This window comes from Apis cerana, linkage group LG7 (genome assembly GCF_029169275.1).
Source record: "Apis cerana isolate GH-2021 linkage group LG7, AcerK_1.0, whole genome shotgun sequence".
Classification (NCBI taxonomy): Eukaryota; Metazoa; Arthropoda; class Insecta; order Hymenoptera; family Apidae; genus Apis; species Apis cerana.
The window spans coordinates 12,196,625-12,217,716 of record NC_083858.1 but is presented as its reverse complement, the minus strand read 5'-3'; the positions used below and the strand labels follow the sequence as shown (position 1 = coordinate 12,217,716).

Below are 21,092 nucleotides of genomic sequence, written 5' to 3'. Positions count from 1 at the left end.
TTTGCGAAAAGCGTTGAAAGAAAAGGATGGAAGAGGATAAAATAATAACGCACAAGCCTATTGAAATTGAGATGAAAATTTTCAGATAAAAAATAGAAAATATGCGAAAAATTTTTGATCAACTTATTTGATGAACTTATTATGAATAAAATTTGTTTTAGAAATAAGAAAGAGGATAAAATAATAACACACAAGCCTATTGAAATTGAGATGAAAATTTTCAGATAAAAAATAGAAAATATGCGAAAAATTTTTGATCAACTTATTCGATGAACTTATTACGAATAAAATTTGTTTTAGAAATGAAAAGAAAGACGATAAACGAGAATTAGAATTAGAAAAGAAAGAAAAAAGAGCGAAGAGGAAGAAGTAACGCACAGGATTGAAAAAAGGGATCGAAGAAGATGTATATTTTCAGAGATTTTCGTAAATTATATGACTCCTGTTGAAGTCTCAAAGATTGTTGCGTTGTATAGGGTGCAAGTGTACGAGCTTTGTTATGATGGGATGGTTTTATATGGGAATAGAAAGCGAGGAAGGATGCGGTTGATGAGGAATAATGAGTTTCTTGGGAAGCGAGATACGATTTAATCGGCTAATATCGTCCAGCCTTTTACGCTTGAAAATTTCTGTCTTAATCCTGTTGTTCCTTTTCTTTCTCTGTAACATCGTAACTTTCCAAAGTTAATTACGTTTTATGAGAAAAATAGGCGAAGAATGATCAACTTGCTTTTCTCGAGAAGCATAAAAGTCTTGGAATAACTTATCTTTTTTTCTTCTTTTAATAAAATTAATACGTACTCTGTGCATTTTTAATTCAGCAAATTAATTTATCGATACTTTCTTTATCAGATATAAAAGGTTTTAAAATAGTAAAATTATTAGGGATATTTTACACATTTTGTTCTTTTTAACGAAACTGTTAATAGTCCTTCATCAATATTTTCCTCGTCGTGGAACACAAATCGATTTAATCGTTTCAAAGATAGTAATAGCAAATTTACATTTAATTTTTCTTTCATTAAAACGTGATTAAGTGATATTAAAAATTATAACAAATGTGTCTCACTCGATCTTGATAAAATTCATACCTGAGGAGAGATTATTTTTCAATTTCCTAATTAAATAATAATAAGAATTAAAGGTTCTCTAATCTAATTTCGGAAACAAATGTAATTGTAAATTTTTAATCGAAACAAACATTTCTTTCGATATCCGATTTTACCGAGTTTTCCCAAATGTTCCAAAAAGTAAACTTTGACACGCAAGAGTTTCGATTTATTCCTCTTCTCTCTTCGCTCCTTCCCCTTCCTTCGCATTTATATTTATTCGCCGAACGAACGAGATGGCATTTCAATTCAGATATTTTCCATCCCATCGTCTCATCGCCGATACATCCAAGCTTTTAATTTAGCCAAATGGCTCTTCGATACGGCAGTTTCAATCGACTCGAATAGATTTCGCAATTTAAGACAATTTATCCGCGGATTTTTTGCTTTTTCAACCAATTTTCATTCCCGTTCCTTTTCAATCCGCGAGAACAAGATTTCGTGCCTCGGTCGTTTATTTATTATTATTTTGGCAGCGGAATGGAGTTGCGTACGATCGAATTATATAAAAAGGAAGGACGGGCGGGCGGACAAAGCGAAATAAAATAGCGGACACGTGTTAAAATCCTGCGTGGAAATCGACTTTTACGATTGTCGAAACACGTGGAGCACGTGCGTTAAAAATAAAGATATCATTTCGCGTCACGCGCGTGAGAATTTTAGGATACGCAACGCCTTGGTGGTGAAAAATTATTGGCAGGAAGTTTCGCAGAGATAGAATCATGGAAGCCAAAAAAAAAAAAGAAAAAAACAATCGATCCTATCGAAATTTAAAAATACGCGTAACGTGATATTATGAATTTTAGAGAAATTCTTTTTCCCCTTTTTTCTTTTTTGAGAATTTTAATAATTCGATTTTAAGATATTATATGTTAATCGTTTGGTTTTTGAAAAAATTGTACAAATATCGAACCTATTTTATTGAAGTTAAAATTAAGAAATTTTAAGAAATCGAGAAAATAGAATTTTGATAGAATTTGGTTTTTGAAAAAATTATACCGAACCTATATTTTATTGGCGCTAAAATTAAGAATTTTTTTAAGTTATTTTGATAGAATTTATCGATTTGATTTCTTTTTTGGTGGAAGAGAATAAAACGAAGAGAAGAATTTTTGTTATTAACGTTCAAAAACACGAGAAAATTTAGAACACGTATAAATTGTATCTACAGTCCAGTCTAGATGGTTAAAAATATTGAAAAAGAGATCTAGATTTTTGAAAATCTAGACTGGACGAGGAGGTATACGTAGCTCTTAGCTTGCCATTACTTTCCAAATAATAAATATTCTAATGTAATCATTATTTTAATAGAATTATTTCGTGTAAAATTTTGGAAAATAATGGCAATTACCAGGTCTCACCACGAGGAGGTGACTACGCACGAGACCCGCCTGAAAAAAAAAAAATTACAAACACAAAATATTATTAAACAAATTTAAATAGAAAAACACATAAATAAATTCGAAAATGTAAATACAAAAATGTAAATTAATAAAATCAACAAAGCATGCAAAATAGAAAAAAAGAAAATTAATACAAAATTCAAGTATACTTGAAAAAAAACCTGAAAAGAAGAATTAATTATTTTTACATTAATCTTATATCATTCTTCATTATTATTACATTAATCTTATATCATTCTTACATGTAAATACAAAAACCTAAATTATAAAAACCTAAAATCAACAAAGCATGCAAAATAGAAAAAAAGAAAATTAATACAAAATTCAAGTATACTTGAAAAAAAACCTGAAAAGAAGAATTAATTATTTTTACATTAATCTTATATCATTCTTCATTATTATTATTAATCTTATATCGTTTTTACATGTAAATACAAAAACCTAAATTATAAAAACCTAAAATCAACAAAGCATGCAAAATAGAAAAAAAGAAAATTAATACAAAATTCAAGTATACTTGAAAAAAAACCTGAAAAGAAGAATTAATTATTTTTACATTAATCTTATATCATTCTTCATTATTATTATTAATCTTATATCGTTTTTACATGTAAATACAAAAACCTAAATTAATAAAATCAACAAAGCATGCAAAATAGAAAAAAGAAACGAAAAAGAAATTAATACAAAATTCAAGTATACCTAAAAAAAAAAACCTGAAAAGAAGAATTAATTATTTTTACATTAATCTTACAATAATCATTCTTACATTATTATTACATAAATCTTACATCGTTCTTACATAATTTTTACATTAATCGCAAAACTTATCACTAAAGTATCGCTCGATAAATTATTATAATTAAAAAAAATTAAAAGCTAAATCCCACGTCGTCCATCGTCGTCCAACGTCGTCCAACGTCGTCCCACGTCGTCCCACGTCGTCCAACGTCGTCCAACGTCGTCCAACGACTTATTAACTTAAACTTATCTTAAACTTAACCTAAATCTTAAACCTAATCTAAAACCTAACCCTCATAGCCAGCATCTGTACCAAAGATACACTCGTATTTAAATCGAAATATTCACTTAAAATGAATCGAAAGCAAATACGCAACTGTCAAGTTGCAAGAAGAAGAGAGAACGAATCTCGCGATCGATCGGGAAGAAAGAGAGAAGAAACTACCTTCTCTGAATCGCCCTCGTATCACGGCTTACATCGATGGACTTACGAGAGAATCGACGGACAGACGCTGCTCGCCAGTCGTGACCAAGCGAGGGTTACGACAGAGTCTGGTGGAAGAACGACTTACGTCTTTACGACACAAGGAAGGAGCAAGGGGCGTTGTCCCCTGACCACCGGAGCCGATTTACGAAGACGACGTCCGACCGCGAGACCAAACCCCGATCGAGCGAAACCGCCAATCGAACGGGGCGCGGACCCTCGACCGGCCACCGGCGGCACAACGCCCGTCCCATCGATCCCTGGCCACCGTTTGCGCGATACTTGGTCGAATAATCGAAAAGAAAAGAAGTAAAATAGAAGCAGATAGAAGAGGATAAGAGAAATGGTAATATTCGAGAATTTTTATTCTTTTTAAATTACGAGTGTATCTCGATACGAAATGCGACTACATAGGTAATACAACGCGTTGAATTTTAAGAGGGTTATTTTAAGAGACCTACACTCCAGTTTAATTTTATATAATTAATATGGAGGTGATTAAAAAATTGTGCGATTGTTGTTTAATTTGATATATAATATCGAGGTAATGGTTAAAAAAGGGAAGAATCGTCGATTGATTTGTTTTGTTAGACTGGAGTGTAGGGGCGCGTAGCTCTTGGCTTGGCCATCGCTTTTCGTGTATTCTCGAGATTTGGTATTAAGGATAGTAATAGGGGAGTTTGAAAAGCGATGCCAATTACCGGGCCTCACCCACGAGGAGGTGGCTACGCATCGAGGCCCGTCTAAAATGATGAAAAAGATATTGAAGTTGGCGATGATTAATTAGTTAAAAATATGCAACGTATATTTACATCGATCTTTACGAAAAATCTTTTTCCTCGCGCGCAATCTACGCTTAAATATAAATATCAATCGATACTTTCACGTTTACTTTTAATACATTTTTCCTACTGGCAGCATCCGTAAATCGAAACACACGCCTTCCCCTTTTAATAAAACGAAATAACGAAAATATTCGAATATTCGGTTGACGATAATAATTGGCAAGATTTTTTATCTTAGTAATTGGAAGGAGGCGTGTGTTTGCGTACGGGAATGCGCTCACAATAATTTTAATATTTGTTACATTACGTTAAAAAGTGTGGGTGAAATTAAAATTAAGTCGCGGTGTCCCATGGTGTCCCACGAGGAAGGGGAGGGGGTAATAAAATGATACCCGCAGTCCAATCTTTGGTTTAGATCCATACTTTTTGGCTCGGCTCGCGCGAAGAATAATCCTTTGGAAAAAGAATTTGCGTGAATCGATATCAATTGTCTCGCCACGGGGAGGAGGTGACTACATGTCGAGACGCGCCTGAAATATAAAATGAGAAAGGATGAACTAATAGTAGAGATATGTAATTAGATGTATAATAAATATTGGATATTCTAATAAATAAAAAAGAGCGTGTAACGAAAATAAAATAAAAAATAAATAATAAATGAAAGTACAAGTTGAGAAATAAATTAATGTTTGAATATTAATCGAATTGGAAATATAAATGTTAAGAAGCGAAATGGATTTTAGAATAAAAATATATACTTAAAAATAAACGATTAAAATTTATTCGTTACGTATGAGAATTTTAAAAAATGGGTCATAGTTCCGACCCGTTCTAGAGTTCGTTGCGAAATGACCTCCGCGCGAGACTCGTCTCGTACTTATAACCTATCGGCGGGCCAAGTTTACGAAATTTGCCGAAGATGTACGTACTTTGCCGAACGAGGCGAAAATAATTTTTCAAGCGTTATTTCGATCATTTTTTTCCAAAATGATGTCGATAATTGATAATTTTGTAGATTTTTACGCGTTTTTAAAACTTTTTAAAACTTGTATATTTTATACTTGCGTTAATATGTTACGATTTTACGTAAAGAATAATTATAGAATATTGTTGCGTTCGATCGAAAGTAATCACGATATACAAACTAAAAGTTCGGATGAAAAGATATCGAACTTTTATTTCAATCCATTTATAATTACATTTTATGACAATTTATATATTTTTTTAAATAAAAATTATCTTATAAAAAAATCTTATGCTAATAAACGTGGCAATTGAATTTATATTGGAATTCGATAATCGTATTTCGCGTCACGAAAGAAAGTAAAATATACGATTCATCGTAGAGCACGTGATCGAAGAGCGATATTTAAGGAGGATGTTCCGATAACGATTATATCTCCTTAACCAAGTATACATAATCGTCGTTTAAGTTATTCTTAATTTCTGAATCCGTTAACCCATTAATAGTTATAATAAATGAATAAACTGGAAAATTCCGCTTCTGAAAAATTATAAATTCTTTTATATTAACAAATTTTATAATAAAATAATTTAATTGCTATAATCAATCAACGTATAATACAACAATCAACATAAATAAAAAATTAAAAATTAAAAATAAAATACATAAATTAAAAGTAAAAATCTCTATTGATAAGTATAAATAAATAAATAAATAAATAAACGAATAAATAAAAAAAATGAAAATATAAAAGGATAAAGAAGTGTAGAAACAATAAACGAAGAATAATAAAATGTAAATGAATAAACAAATGATGCGAGAAAGAAATGATTGTTAAAAAGTAAAAAAATAAATAAATGATTCGTAATATATCTACAAACATGTTAAATTAGATGTTAAATGTTGTAAGAATAAAATGATTTATTAAATTATTCTTCGTATATTGAATTCGGTCGAAATATTGTGGTCCTACCTTCTCATCAGGAAGGTTCGTTGCGAAATGAACCTTTCCGCGTGACCTACCGCGCGCTCGTAGAAGGGCGGCGCAGCAGTTACGAGGTTTGCCGAAAGTATACGTTTTCGCCCGATCAGATCGAAAATGATATTTCGAGCGTAATTTCGAAATATTTCTTTCAACAATTTTTTCAATTTTTATGCTCGATCCAATTATTTATCGCGATAAAAAATAATAATCGATATATTTTTGCAAACGTAAAATACAAATTTAAACACCTTTGAGGTTAGTACCAGTTTCGTTGTAGTTTCGTAGTTTCTCGTATTAGAATATTTTGTACATTATTTCGCGAGAAATCTTTTTAATCGTATTTGATTCGTTCGCTTAATTATTCGTTGCAGCGATAATTGATACATTTCTTGATACAAAGTAAAATTTAAACTGGATTAGAAATTGTAGAATAGTTTCTAGAATACGTTTTAACGCTTCGTTTACGCTACAACTGCATACGTTTAATCGCTAAATATCATTCGATATTTAATGAGTGCGCAAGTACGAAATCTTTTTAGGTAACCACGGCGTCGAATCGCTGTAAGATAAATATTTGCTACATCCGTATGATACGGCGTGCATAAAGCTCATTAAGCTATCAAACTGTTAATTGTACGTACACGATGGTAGTACTAATTAGTGGAGTCGTAATTAGAGAGCCCATAGCTACTGGCACATTTATCTCTCGGTATGTAACGTTGTTCTTTAATCATCTCGGCAGAGTTCACCATGCAAAAGAAAAAAAAAAAAAGAAACCACGATCCACGCTCCATTTAGAATACTATTACGAATTCTTTTCTTGCTCTTAATACCCTTAAAAATTTCATAAACCAAAAAAAAAATAATAATAAAATGATCATTCTTCTTATTAACGGCTATGAAATCGAGTTTGAAAATTAAGTTTGAAAATTTGCAAGGATTAAAATTTTAAAATTCTTTGTGCATATCTCTTGGAGAAGAGAAGAAAAGAAGAAGGGAAGAAAGAAATAAATACTTTCTCTAAAAAATTCGATCGACATTTCCCTGGAATATTAAAATTTGCATTTTGCATGCCGCATTAAACTCGAAGACCTTTCCGACTCTCGACCCTCTGTTCTCGTTTCATCGTGAAATGAATATACTTCCGTCAACGCGGACCTCGGTATCGGTTTAAAAATATTCGCGCCGTTTGCTCCAGTTTTCCTATAACCATCTCGGTATTTTAATATCCGTCAGCAAGTCCAGCTGGAATATTTATAACGGCCGGCCGCATCCTTTGATCGGCAACTCTAAGAAACGATATTCCTCGATAATGTTCTCTTTAAATGTCGTTTCCTTTCCCCTCAACTCTTGACTTGCAAAATACCTTCGATTTTTTTTCTTCCATCTCGTCATAAATTTTCGAATTTTATCATCGCTTTAGAAACGATTTTCACGTATTATTCGAGTGAAATTTCTTTTGCTCCAGAGTTGACAGAATTTTTACAAGATTAAAGAATCACAAAGTTTAAGGATTTAAGGAATCCATTTTAAAGTTGGATCGAAATGAAACCGTGTTGTTTTACTGAAAGGAGGGCGATTATTATATACGTATAAATAACCTTATACAAATCACGCTACCTGTTTTAAATTGCATACAACGTATCCAGGGACGGCCAGCCAATGCGAGATCGCTAACAGATTTCGGCGAGTCCGTATTGATTTTGCCTTTGCCCTACGCCTACCGTAGGCGTAGAACTGGCATGATTAACGATCTCTCCTCCTCGTCCAATCTCGACATTTTTTTTCTAGATTATGTATTTCGTAGATTTAATAGAGAATTATAATACTTTACAGAGATTATTTTTTAAATAATCGTCGATATCTGTAAGATGAGAAAATAAGAGGTTGTTTAGATTTCGAAATATTGAAAATTTAACTTGATCTTTAATTAGAAAAAACTCTACAAGGGAAATATGAGTGAACATTATCGTTTGAAATTTTAATTTTCCAACAAATTTCGTAGATTTAATAGAGAATTATAATACTTTACAGAGATTATTTTTTAAATAATCGTCGATATTTGTAAGATGAAAAAAAATAAGAGGTTGTTTAGATTTCGAAATATTGAAAATTTAACTTGATCTTTAATTAGAAAAAAGGAAACTCTACATTTTTCAAATCTTCGAACACGAGTGAAATTGTCATATTTGAAATTTTAATTTTCCAAACGATTTTTGATCTATTTCTCGGACAATGTGTTTTGATACGTTTCTTCCATTTTTTCCCTTTCCCTCGACGTTTCTTTCTCGTATCTTTTCGAGAGATCCCACGAAGAATCCCCTTCGACATTGATAATATTTTCTTACATCCGTTGTCCAATTCCCTTCCTTCGGTAATTCGATCGGATTCAGGTCAAGTAAGTGTGGCAACCGATCTGTATAGATCGTGAAATCGTTTCTTCCTTACGTGGGTTGGAAATATTAAAAACAGCGATCAAAAGAAACGAAATCTCGAAACGAGTTACAGGTTTTTAGAAGAGTTATTAATTCTGTATTCTTCATTTTTCTTCTCGCGAAAGAAGGCTTGTCGTACCCGACAATTTTATTCGCATTGAAAACCGATTTCCTTTTCATCCATCACGTTTCGTTTCTAAAAATTTCCCTTTGAATAAATAAAATTGAACAAATATCTTTTTTAATATTGTTTCAGCAAAGATATTTTTTTTATTCCGCTTTTTTCCCGAGGTATTTTGCATGAGTCAGAGATTGAATGTTACGAACAAGTTTTTCAAGTGATATATTTCGATCAGAGATAACGAAGATCTCAATTTTTTCCCCCCTCCATTGTAATTCCATTTCTAGATGCGATAATTAAATATACGAAATTTAAGACAATTTAATCAATTTGAATCGAGTCTAATTCGATTTTATTATATTTAGATATGCTTAGTTTAATTAAATCTGATTAAACGTAACGCGATATTACATTATAAATATATATCCAGATCAATTAGAAAATTTAGAAAGTCGTCAGAACATTTTGGATAAAACGTTTTGAAATATTTATTCAATTTTGCGAAAGATTGTTCCTTAGAATTTTTTTTTATCAAAATAAAAAACATTTAAAAATTCTATAAAGAATTTGATTATTTTGCGTTTAAAGGATAAACAAATTGTAATGCTCGATACGAAGCAATGATAATTTATTCTGTTTTATTTGGTGTATTATAGATTACTAATGTAAACAGGAAGAAGAAAGAGAGAGAAAAAAATTCTTCGAGATTATTCTATGCTCGCTATAATAACCATAAACTTAACTTATCATAACTTAATTCTCTTAACAAAACTAATGCACAACGTTGTAAATGCAACTTAAACTACACTTAATCTCCTCGTAACAGTATTAAAAAAAGTTAAAACAAAAATAAATATTCACGAATCGAATAAAGCACGAGATATGAAAAAAAAAAAAATTCTGGAAAAAGAAATATAAACGTGATCTAACCTAAAATCAAATCTATATAACTTAACCTATATCTCGTCTCCTTATAACGACATTAGAAACCTAACATAACCTAAATCTAATACCAATGTACAACAACGTAAGCGTAACCTAACCTAAAATTTACGTATTTCTAAATCTTAATCGAAATAAAAATTTGAAATCCCGCCATTTTCTGCGTCCCAATAAATAAATTTTCCCCTTTTAATTTTACCTCGTAATGCAATATTTTTACTTTGCCCTCGATGAAATAATTTCTTTTCGGGAAAATAGCGACGAGGCGCGTCAAAATTTTTCGAAAAATCGGAAGAAATATGGCTTCGTTATCATCGGAGCTTCGATGGAATTTATTCGTTTTGGCTTTCCTAACGATCGCTTGTTCGCTTATCTGAACGGCCGTACACAAGAGGAACAACAATTGGCCGTTTTTAATACCCTTCGTGGCTCGAAGCAACCGAATTTTCACCAGAAATTGGAACATTTTGGAACAGAGGTGGAACGAAAAATAATTGTTTCGAAACCCATGCATTTCTCTTTTTTAAAATAATACTCGATGTAGAGAAAAAAATTTGAGAAAGTTTAAGTCTTTATTTCGTTACTTTCGAATTTGAAATTCCGCCATTTTCTTGAATCAATGGAATCGAGAGAAAAAAGGAAATTTTGAAATTTTCACCTCTCACTTATTTCTATATATATCATAAAGGTGAATTATTATTCAATCCAAGTTAATTTTCTGTCTAAATTTCTCCGATGGAATTTGAAAAATTGGATCGTGCTAATCGACAAATGGAATACGCTGGTAATCGAGAAAAACGCAGAAATTAATCAAATAAATCGATTTGAATTTTAAATTCCTGAATTGAATTAATTTCTTCGCGATTGGAGATTAAAATATTTTCTCGTTTTATTAGATCAAAAAAAGAAAAGAAAAATACAGATATGCAATTTCTTATCTCGAGTGGTGATCGTTAATTTTTACGACCGGTGGAACGGAAAGGTTGGATGGGAAAAAACGCGGGAAGAATAATTTTTCAAGTATATTTTATTTCTAAAAACAAGCAAGACTCGCGTATGTTTTATTTATCAGAAACGAATCTTCAATCTTGTTCGTTTTCAAAGATGAAGTTACTTACTAGGTCCCGGAGTCTCGAGGAGATAGCGATTTCTACGATACTTCTACGTGAAAGAAGTCCTTTTACTGAAAATATCTTTCACGACCATCGTTTCAGTGCCAATGGCAAAGTGAATAAGATACTTGCCCAACTCCAACGTTGCCAATGTTTTCAAATACATTCAAAAGTTATCTCATCGAAGCAACAAATACGAGATTAAATTTCTTTTTTGGAAATTAACAATAATCTCTTTATAAACATTTTTACGAATTAAATTTTTTATCCAATTTCCTCTCCCTTTTTTATTTCTCGAATCTCGATCCAAATTTTCTAATTCTCTACATATAATAATTTATCAAGGAATACTCGTCATAATAAATGTACTTCTTTAACATTCCAACATTTTTCGTCTTATTTCTTTTTTTTTTTTTTATATCCTATTCACGTCTGACGTATTTCCTTCGACAAATTGAAAAATGGTTATCGTCGTTAGCTTTCTCATTCGTCAGAAACGCAATACTTGGATAATAAACACGATGCTCGAGCGATGTCCCTCGTAAGCATTTCAAGGCATCTTCGTTATCGCGCTTTTGAAACGAAATCTACCAAGATCTGAATAAACCTTGCTGCCTGTGTTCCACGGTTAAATTAGCATTAATGGTCGAGATTAATTCAAGCCCGAGTACCGATCAAAGTATTTATCGATAGAAATCGTAAGCTATTCTTCGAAGAGGAAGAGGAGGAGGAAGAAGAAGAAGAAAAATAAGAGAGAAGGGGGAGCGTTGGAAGAAGGGGAATTCTAGCGCGACGACTTGAACGTGATTAAGAGGCAAGGAATCGTTGGAATAGTTCTGAAATAGCTTTGAAATAATTCCAACTCGACTCGGGGAGAATATTTTTCATTTTTTTAACCGCTTGTTTTAACAATTAAACGAGTATGACTTTTAGAATTGTCTTTATTTTTTTTTTATTACCTTTGCAATAATAGAAATTTTGAAGATAATTTTTTCCAGAAATTAATTTTATTCGATTGCTATCGAATTAAATTTGAGAGTAGAGAGAGAGAGAGAGAGAGAAGAAAGTAAAGGGAGGAGAAAAAGGAGAATTTTAATAGATTGGAAACGACGAGATGAGATAAGTGAATATCTCGTATGATGCAATTTCGAATGTATAAGGCAAGAATGTTTTGATACATATCTTACCTTTGAGTGGATGAAAATAGCCTGTGGGCAAATGTTAGCAATGTAAACGGGATATAGCAAAGATCCAAGACGTAAGGCATTTTTGTTTTCATAGCCTAAAGTTCTTCGCTGCCTCTAATGTTGCGCGTTACTTAATAAAAACAAAGTGAAAATTGTAATTAAAGAAAATTAAACAGAATACGTCCGAAAAAAAATAATAATAATCATACACGTAGATATAATTATAATTTAAGCTTGAACTAAAAAAAAGTTTAATTAAATTACGATTCAAATTACAATTTTTACATGCTCAATTATCGTTCGTTTCGTGTTCATTTTAATTTCAAATGGATAAGATCATCGAAATGTCCTAAGAGGTAATCAAAGAAAATTCAGTTCGATCCATTTTCTGAATTAAATTTTCGCTTAAATTATAATTATCTATGCGCAGGTTACAATTTTTAAACGCTTCGTATTCATTTCGATATCGGATAAATAAGATTCGCAGAAATTTTTAGAAATCCATTTTCTCGAAATTCTCGTTTCAATTCGCGTTTGTCTAAAATCACCGTTATCGGAGATATCCTCGAGTTGCCGGATATGTATTATCCACGAGAATGGATAATTACACGGTAGATATGCAAATTTCCAAGATTCACCTCTGCCTGCTGCACAGCCAAACGCTTTTGCTTTGCGGATTAATTTCGGGTTTAACCGTTTGACGAGGATCGCGAGTCTTCTCGCAACATTCGCCGATTCATTCACGATCTCTGCACCTCTCTCTCTCTTTCTAATCCGTGTGTTTAATTTTTTAAAAATTTTCCAAGAAAAAATTCGTCCCGATTTAACTTCTATCCAATGTCAATCGTATCGATGTCTGAGAAGTTTGGAGAGAATTAAAAGTGTTTCCATCTCTCCCCCTCCCTTCTCCTCCTCTGACTAATTGCACGACGATTCTCTTAAGCTTCGTCAAAATATTCAACTCCTTTGTCTCATTTGTAATTGCGCATGGGAATTTGTTCTGTTTCAGGGGTACGAGGGATCCCTGTTGAAAGTCACAAGCAAAAATGGGAAAACAGCGTCGGTGAGTCGTTATTTTTTCAAATTATCCCTATTGTATCTTTCTCCTCGTGGCGATATTATAAAAATATATATATATATAAAAAAGAGGAATGAGAGAAATTTTGCTTTCCACGTGTACCGTGGAAAGTACAAAGCGTAGGAAAAATAGATAGAAGGAGGAATAAAACGTTGTAGAAATAAAGAAAAATAAGATAGGATGGTATCTCTTGCGCCTGTAAAATAAAGCGAAGCGAAAAGAAAAGGAATAAAATATATATATACGAAAAGATTAAAGGAAAAAAAAAAAAAGAAAATTCTTTTACCAACGATCCGCCTGGAATTTTTGCCTAGAAAAATAATCTCCTCGTATCACGCGCGTAAAGTGAGGAAGAAAAGAACATACTTGTCGAGTTAAAAGTTAAGAGACGAGGGTTAAAATTTTGCGAATATTTTGTTTGCTCAAATAGATGGATAGGAAAGGAAAAAGAATAGAAAGAAATTTGCCGACGATTAGTCCGCTCCCTTTCCGCCGCTCTTTTAGAAAGGAAAGGAAAAGGAGAGAAATGGGGAGGGAGGGGGAATTGTATATTCCTGAGCGAATACATCGATTCCCTCTTACGAGAGATTTTTCCACGAGTCGACAAAGTGTCGAGATTTTCTTGCGATTATTCGCCGCGGTAAGAAAGAAACTCGTCGTGAACAGGAAGTTTCAATCGAATTCCGCGATCTATAGAGAGCGGTTCGTACCGCTTTCGAGAACAATCTCCTCTCTTTTCCTTTGTTCGCGTTTCGTCGATTCAGAATCATCGTAGACGATATATATTTTTTTTTTTTCACCTTTGAAAACTAAAATTATTGCCTTTATAAATAGAGAATTTATTCGAATTGTTACGTGGAAATTATTCAATTTTTTTTTTTTAATCGACGTCCATTTTGCATCTGCAACGAAACGACGGAACGTGTTATGTGAAAAAGGATCGATCTTTCCATTCGAGTAATAATTTATTCTGCTTAATATAAATATTTTACGTGTATAAATATTTTCGTAAATATTCTTTCTCCTTCTCGAGTCTTCGAATTCACAACATGCCAATACTCTCGCGATCTTCGGTGTAATTGTTCGATAAAATGAAACGCGTGACGAAGAGACGATAATTTCATTTAAACTGGAATAAAGATCGAGGAGCGATAATATCTTTTGGCGAAGAGAAGATAGAGTTTCCGTTACCGGCAAAAACTGCTCGGCTCGGAATTATTGTCCACCTGGCCTTCTAAACGCGCTTCTTTTATGCGCTCATTTATGCGATAACGCGGGGACAGGAGACGACAAAGAACCGTGTTAAACGCAGTTTCACGACTCTCTGTGTGTAATATCAACCAGTCACATCGCGCGCGTATTATTAACACCGACCATTTTACCACCTATAATTATTTATTGTTGCATTACGCTTTGTTGCCGATCCTTGTTCGCCACTTAAGAAAACTTACTTACTGTTTTACAAATGGAGAGAGAAAGAGAGAGAGGGGTTAGGTTAGGTTATACGCGTAATATCGAAAGTAAGAAGATTATGATTTTTAAAACGAAAAAAACTCTCGATGAAAATAATAAAATTCGATTGTTTTACTTTTCGAGGATTTTAATACTTTCGAATAATTCGCTGAAAGAAATTTATGATAATTGATCTTCAATGATAACACGATAAATAGCAACGGATTATTATTAAGAAAACTTACTTACTGTTTTACAAATGGAGAGAAAAAGAGAGGTTAGGTTAGGTTATACGCGTAATATCGAAAGTAAGAAGATTATGATTTTTAAAACGAAAAAAACTCTCGATGAAAATAATAAAATTCGATTGTTTTACTTTTCGAGGATTTTAAGGATAATACTTTCGAATAATTCGCTGAATCGAAAGAAACTTATGATAATTGATCTTCAATGATAACACGATAAATAGCAACGGATTATTATTAAGAAAACTTACTTACTGTTTTACAAATGGAGAGAAAAAGAGAGGTTAGGTTAGGTTATACGCGTAATATCGAAAGTAAGAAGATTATGATTTTTAAAACGAAAAAAACTCTCGATGAAAATAATAAAATTCGATTGTTTTACTTTTCGATCAGGATTTTAAGGATAATACTTTCGAATAATTCGCTGAATCGAAAGAAATTTATGATAACACGATAAATAGCAATTATTATTTTTCAAATGAAAAAACCGTTGAATAAAATATCTCGTATATTTAACTTTCTATCCAAATGGATCAATTTGTTCGAGTTTATTTTAAACTTTGCGCGTTTTTCTTAGAACGCGAGCGGGAAGGAAAGGCGAGGAAAATTAACGGGGGAACGGAGGCCACCCTCTTTGCCCAACGACGAAAAGGAAGAAAATGCAGAGAACGTTACGTGAGTCACGTAACGAGGGAAAACGCGTAATCGATTCGTGTGCAAAAAAATACATCAATTTTATAGCGGGTATGGAAGGCATCGTGGCCAGGTATACACCGAGATATACACAACGTTCAAACCGTGATAACATTAATTTATGCGCTGCCAGTGGCCAATACACGCGTAACACGCGACACAACGTTGCCACTTGTTCACGATGGGAAATCAAACTTTCAAAACCTGATTCGTAAATGTTCATACGTTTAATTTTTAATCGGGAGCGTTTCGAGAAATATTTTTCAGAAATGATGATGGATCTCGCGTCGTTGGAATTAATCGAAACAAAATTTTCGGAACGAACAATTTTTTCCCCCTTTAAATTCTTGGATTTTATAAACGATGTAAAAGTTGGATGGACTTTAACCGATGAACGAGAATTGAATTATCGCGTAGAAACAATTAAAATGATTTTTCTGTTCGTTATTTCTCGTGTATTTATATATATTCGAGAAATTTTGAAATAAGAGAGGGAAGAATTGGGATTGTTCGAAGCGAGAGAAGGATAAAGTCTCGCATCGAAGAATTTGACTGGGAAGTTTCGATTCGACCTCGTTTCGAAGAAGGGGTTGCATATGTGAAAATACGCGTGATTGGAAATTCGAGACACGCGAAAAGAGATCGCGTGAGAACGGATGAAATGTCCGGCTCGAATTTATCAACGCTGAAAATATTGAATTCGTTAAAAAATAAAAAAAAAGAAACGAAAAATCTCGTTGATCCTCTTATGAAATCAAAAAATGCGCGATAGAAAATTTTCTTAAATCACCATTTACCATTTGACTCTCTGTGTTCCCTCTTTATTTTTTATCTTAAACTTGGAAAAGCGAGAATAGAAATTTTTCTTTTAAATTACCATCATCCATCTAACTCCATCTCCCTCTATAATTTCATATCTTCGCGTATAAGAGTTGTAAGAGAAAATAGAAAATTTTCTAAAATTAACTTAACTTTCTATAATTTCATGTTCCTGTCCAAAGAGTTCCAAGAATATTTTTAAAAAAAGTTAAATTCAGAAGAATTATCTAAAATTATCTCGTATATTTGTTAACCTATTGTTAAGCAATATCTTTAGAAATTCGCGTTTGTCTCTTCACATATCGTCGGGAAAGAAGTTTCTTCGACAAACGTTGAAACATACGCGATCCATGAATCGATTCGAGTAATGGGTTTAAGCCAATAACTTGCACAATTATGATATAACGTGTATACAGTATCACCGTAATGTGATTTAAACCCATTACTAGGCATACGCTCTCCGAAACATGCGATGCTTGCATCGATTTAAGCGATAAGTTTTATAAATCAATAACGATAATTCCAGAGCTCGAACAAAAGGTTTATAAAATCAATATCTAGTTCCACAGTTTTTTAAAATTCTAAGCTTAAGCGATGGATTCGAGTCAATAATTAGTTGCAAAAATTATGCGACGAACTAGTTATTAGCAACGTATTAACTTAAATCCATCGCTACCGGCTTTGCGATGATCGACTCGAGCGATGGGTTTGAGTCACAGTTCCAGAATCGCGTGAGCGATGGATTTAAGTAAATGATCGATAATCCTGAAAATCGTGCGATAGTTAGCGAATAGTTTCAAGGTTGCACGAGCTATTATCTTAAACCTATCGCTCTAAAGCAGTCCACGAATTCTGAAACATGCGACGATATCGACTCGAGTGATGGGTTTAAGTCAATAGTTCCAATCATAGTTCCAGAATTGTGCGAGCGATGGATTTAAGTAAATATATAAATAATCGGTAGTTCTAAAAATCGTAAGATAGCTTCAGAAGTGAGTTATCAAATTAAATCTATTAAATCTATCTCCATTTTAAAGTAGACTTTGAAACATTCGATGGGTTTAATAGTTCCAGAACCGTGTGAGCGACGGATTTAAGTGAAATAGCTTAAGTGAATTATCGACTTAAACCCGTCGCTAGATTTCAAAGAGATTCTGGAACATGCGATGTACATCGAGCGATGGGTTCGAGCGAATAGTTCCAAGTTGTGCGTTGACTTAAACCCATCGCTCGGACGCATCGAAACAGCGTTTCAGCGTCCGTGGCTCGACTTTTAAATGCGAATACGATACGATTTCGTGTTCTATTCGCTCGTGTTGATCGGCCCATTCGAACAAAAAATTCGAATCCTTTTATCACGTTTCACGTTGAATTTCACGTTGAATTTCACCGAGTTAGCAGATCGATACCCCGTTTTCCAACAAGTTCAACCTCTCCTTTCCGACTTGGTCTGCGGTCTTCTCTTCTTCTTTTTTCTTTTTATCGCGATAGTTGGACGATTTTGACAAAGACGTGTAACAACGTGCAAATAATTGTGGTCGTTGCTCGCGCAGGTGAAATTTTCTTAGATTTTACGCTTTCTTTTTACTCGCCTCTGAGCGATATTAGCAGACTCGCTTCATGTACTCCACTTTCCATTATTTCTTTTTATAGATCCAGAGATAAATTCCATACTTCAATTTTCACTCGTAAATTTCTCTTTCTACGAGATTTGCCTTTGTTTCTCTTCGGTTCAATTTTGCACGGTTTAGCGGGAATTTTTAACGCCGTTATAATTTGTATTCCTTTTTATCGAGTTATATAAATTTTCTCTTTTTAAAAAAAAAATTTATCCTAAATTTTCGCCAGAGAGTTTATTTATTGAATTTTTTTTCGAATTAATCGTTATATTTTTTTTCCTTATCCCGCCAAATAGAAATAGATTTATCGCAATCTTTGTCGCAAGATCGATCAACGAGTCGATTTTCGTTGAAAATTTGTTTGATTCCTTCTCAAGAAACTTTTGATAGAATTTTCAGAATTAACTTATAATCATCTCTCCTTTTCTTACATCCAACGAATCCAGTTTTTCTCTATCTCGTTTCTTAAGATCTATCTCGCTCATTTTCACACTCGCTCCAAAAAACGATAAATGGAAATAAAATGGGGCGATTTACACCGATTTGCATACCATTTTCCACGATTCACTCGTAATAAGAAAGAGAGGAAAGAAAGAATAGAAAAATAATTCACGCCATTTGCAACTTTACTTTCGACGACTTTGCCCCTTTTTTTAGAAGAAGAGAGAAGGAATTTGCTCGAAAGAGGGAAGGGAAACTTTTGACTCGATCCCTCCCCCCTCCTCCTTTTTTCCTTCTTCCAAGAAAATATCGCGCCATCAGACCGCATCGCAATTTTCCAACCCTTCGATTATGCGGAATCGCGATAACAATTGCTATCGTTTGCTTCGCTTACGTGCATCATAATACGCCTCTTTGTCGCGCGAATCGCTCTTTCCTCGCTTCCCGTCCTGAATAATTGCAGAAAAAAAGAGAAAGAAAAGGAAGAAAAAAGTAGCGTAGAAAAGATAATCGATAATACGAATTATTCTGATTTTTATTCGATCAAGGTGTTACATTTCAATTTACTTTTCACCCATTTTCCGATTAAGATAAATATTTTCAGAATTACTTTCTTTATGCATTAATCACAATGCGTGTATCAAAACAATCGCGATAAAAAAATTATCTCCTCTTCCAGAAGAGGATAATATATAAAAATATATTCCTTCTAATCGGATTCGAAGAAGTAGAAAAAAAAGAAAGAAAGAAAGAGAGAAAAAAAGAAAGAATTAGCCGTTGAAGCGATAACGGACGGAGAAAGAAAACGAAGAAAAGGAGGAGAGGGAAGGCGAAAATTGATTGTACTCCATTGCACGCGCGACTGTTAACTATTAACCCAGATGGCGGGCACCGCCGATTCCGGCTGTGGCGATATTATGTCGATAAAAATGAGCTTCGTCGCGAAACGAAACGTTTGCATTGCGTTCGGAAATTCCGTGCCGCGTTTCGATAACACGGAAGTTTTCCGTGATAATAATGTGTTCCGTTAATGGCACGGAACGAAAGCTCGCGTAATAGGCGTAATTTCCCCGCGAACGAGTCGAAACGTTGCGGCGATCCTTCGTTAGAAATGTTATTCACACCGAGAAATATAATATATAATAATAACTTGGTCGATACATTCCTACTTGTTTCTCTCGTTATTACTTATGATTATACTTTTCATTGCCGGGGAATAGATATTTTAACGTAAAATATCGTACGAAATTTAGTGCAATCGTCGATCTGATTGAAGTGAGGTTATATTTGTAAAAAAGTATAAAATAAAATATCACGTTCGAGAATCCGATCAAATCAAATCAATGATGAAATACAATGATTTTTGACGCGAGAAAGCACGTGAGAGACGAAAATCAAGAGAATAGTAAGAAAAGTAAGGAAAAGGATTCTTCGATCAACGTATGCATCCGAACATCGGAATATAAAAACTTGTCGATCGCGCATTCTGACGTCTTCGTCAAATATTTAATATTCATCAACGTATCCGAAAGGATGGAAGGAAGTGAAGGGAAGAATCGAATTTATCTTCGATAGCAAGAGATTCGACGATGGTGAAATTGGGTCGAATGAATGAACAAATTATCGCCTCTTCCTTCTCCCCCTCTTTTCGAAACGAAAGTTTGGACAAACGGCTACGATACGATGTTCCTTTTTAACGTATTTCCGTTCGTATTCGCTCGCGACATATTTATTTTATCCAACGTGACTTTGCTATCCTACCCACCCACTCCTCCCTTCCTCCCCAACAACTGTAATTTCGCGCCGTAATATCACTTTGTCGCGTGCCCGTATTCCGACTTATCAGATTTTCTGCACGCTGTTGTTCCAACGGTGGATAAGAACGTTGTGGATAAATAACTGGTCGGGCGAGAATCGTTGCGCAAAGTGATATTGTCACGTATGATAAATTGTGGAGGAAGGATAAGGGATTTGAGTATTTTTTTTTTTTTTTTAGATATGTAAATCTTTGTGCAAATTATTCTGAAGATGGGAGGAAAAGATTTTTGAAAATTTTGTTAATTCGTTCAGTGATATATGGAGGAAGGATAAGGGATTTGAATATTTTTTTTTTTTAGGTTAGATATGTAAATCTTTGTGCAAATTATTATGAAAGTGACAAAGTGGGAGGAAAAGATTTTTGAAAATTTCGTTAATCCGTTCAGTAATATTGTCACGTATGATAAATATATATGTGAAGAAAGGATAAGAGATTTGAATATTCTTTTCTTTTTTTTAGGTTAGATATGTAAATCTTCGTGCAAATTATTATGAAAAGCGGAGAGATGGCAAGATTCAAAAGATTTTTGAAAATTTCGTTAATCTGTTCAGTGATATGTGAAGGAAGGATAAGAGATTTGAATATTCTTTTCTTTTTTTTAGGTTAAATATGTAAATCTTTGTACAAATTATTATGAAAAGCGGAGAGATGGCAAGAT

The 21,092-nt window shown here is 33.2% G+C and overlaps 1 protein-coding gene and 1 long non-coding RNA gene across 14 annotated transcripts in view; one reads left to right on the top strand and one right to left on the bottom strand.

Annotated features, from left to right (window-relative positions):
* The window catches only part of LOC107999277 (protein couch potato), a 159,538-nt gene that overhangs the window by 81,075 nt on the left and 57,371 nt on the right, over window positions 1–21,092 (top strand). For 11 of the 13 annotated variants that reach the window (XR_009830591.1, XM_062077307.1, XM_062077297.1 and 8 more), the window contains exon 3: window positions 13,278–13,331. The exons of the other annotated variants lie outside the window; for them this stretch is intronic. Coding sequence is in view for 10 of the 11 variants with exons in the window: in XM_062077307.1 (XP_061933291.1) it covers window positions 13,278–13,331 (54 nt within the window). In the remaining variant the exon portion in view is untranslated. The remainder of the gene's footprint in view (window positions 1–13,277; window positions 13,332–21,092) is intronic. 13 annotated transcript variants of the gene reach the window in all.
* On the bottom strand, window positions 4,517–5,442 carry LOC114577738 (uncharacterized). Its single transcript, XR_003698035.2, has 2 exons — window positions 5,281–5,442; window positions 4,517–5,052 (listed from the first exon to the last, which is right to left on the bottom strand). It is a non-coding gene; the product is annotated as an uncharacterized LOC114577738 (long non-coding RNA).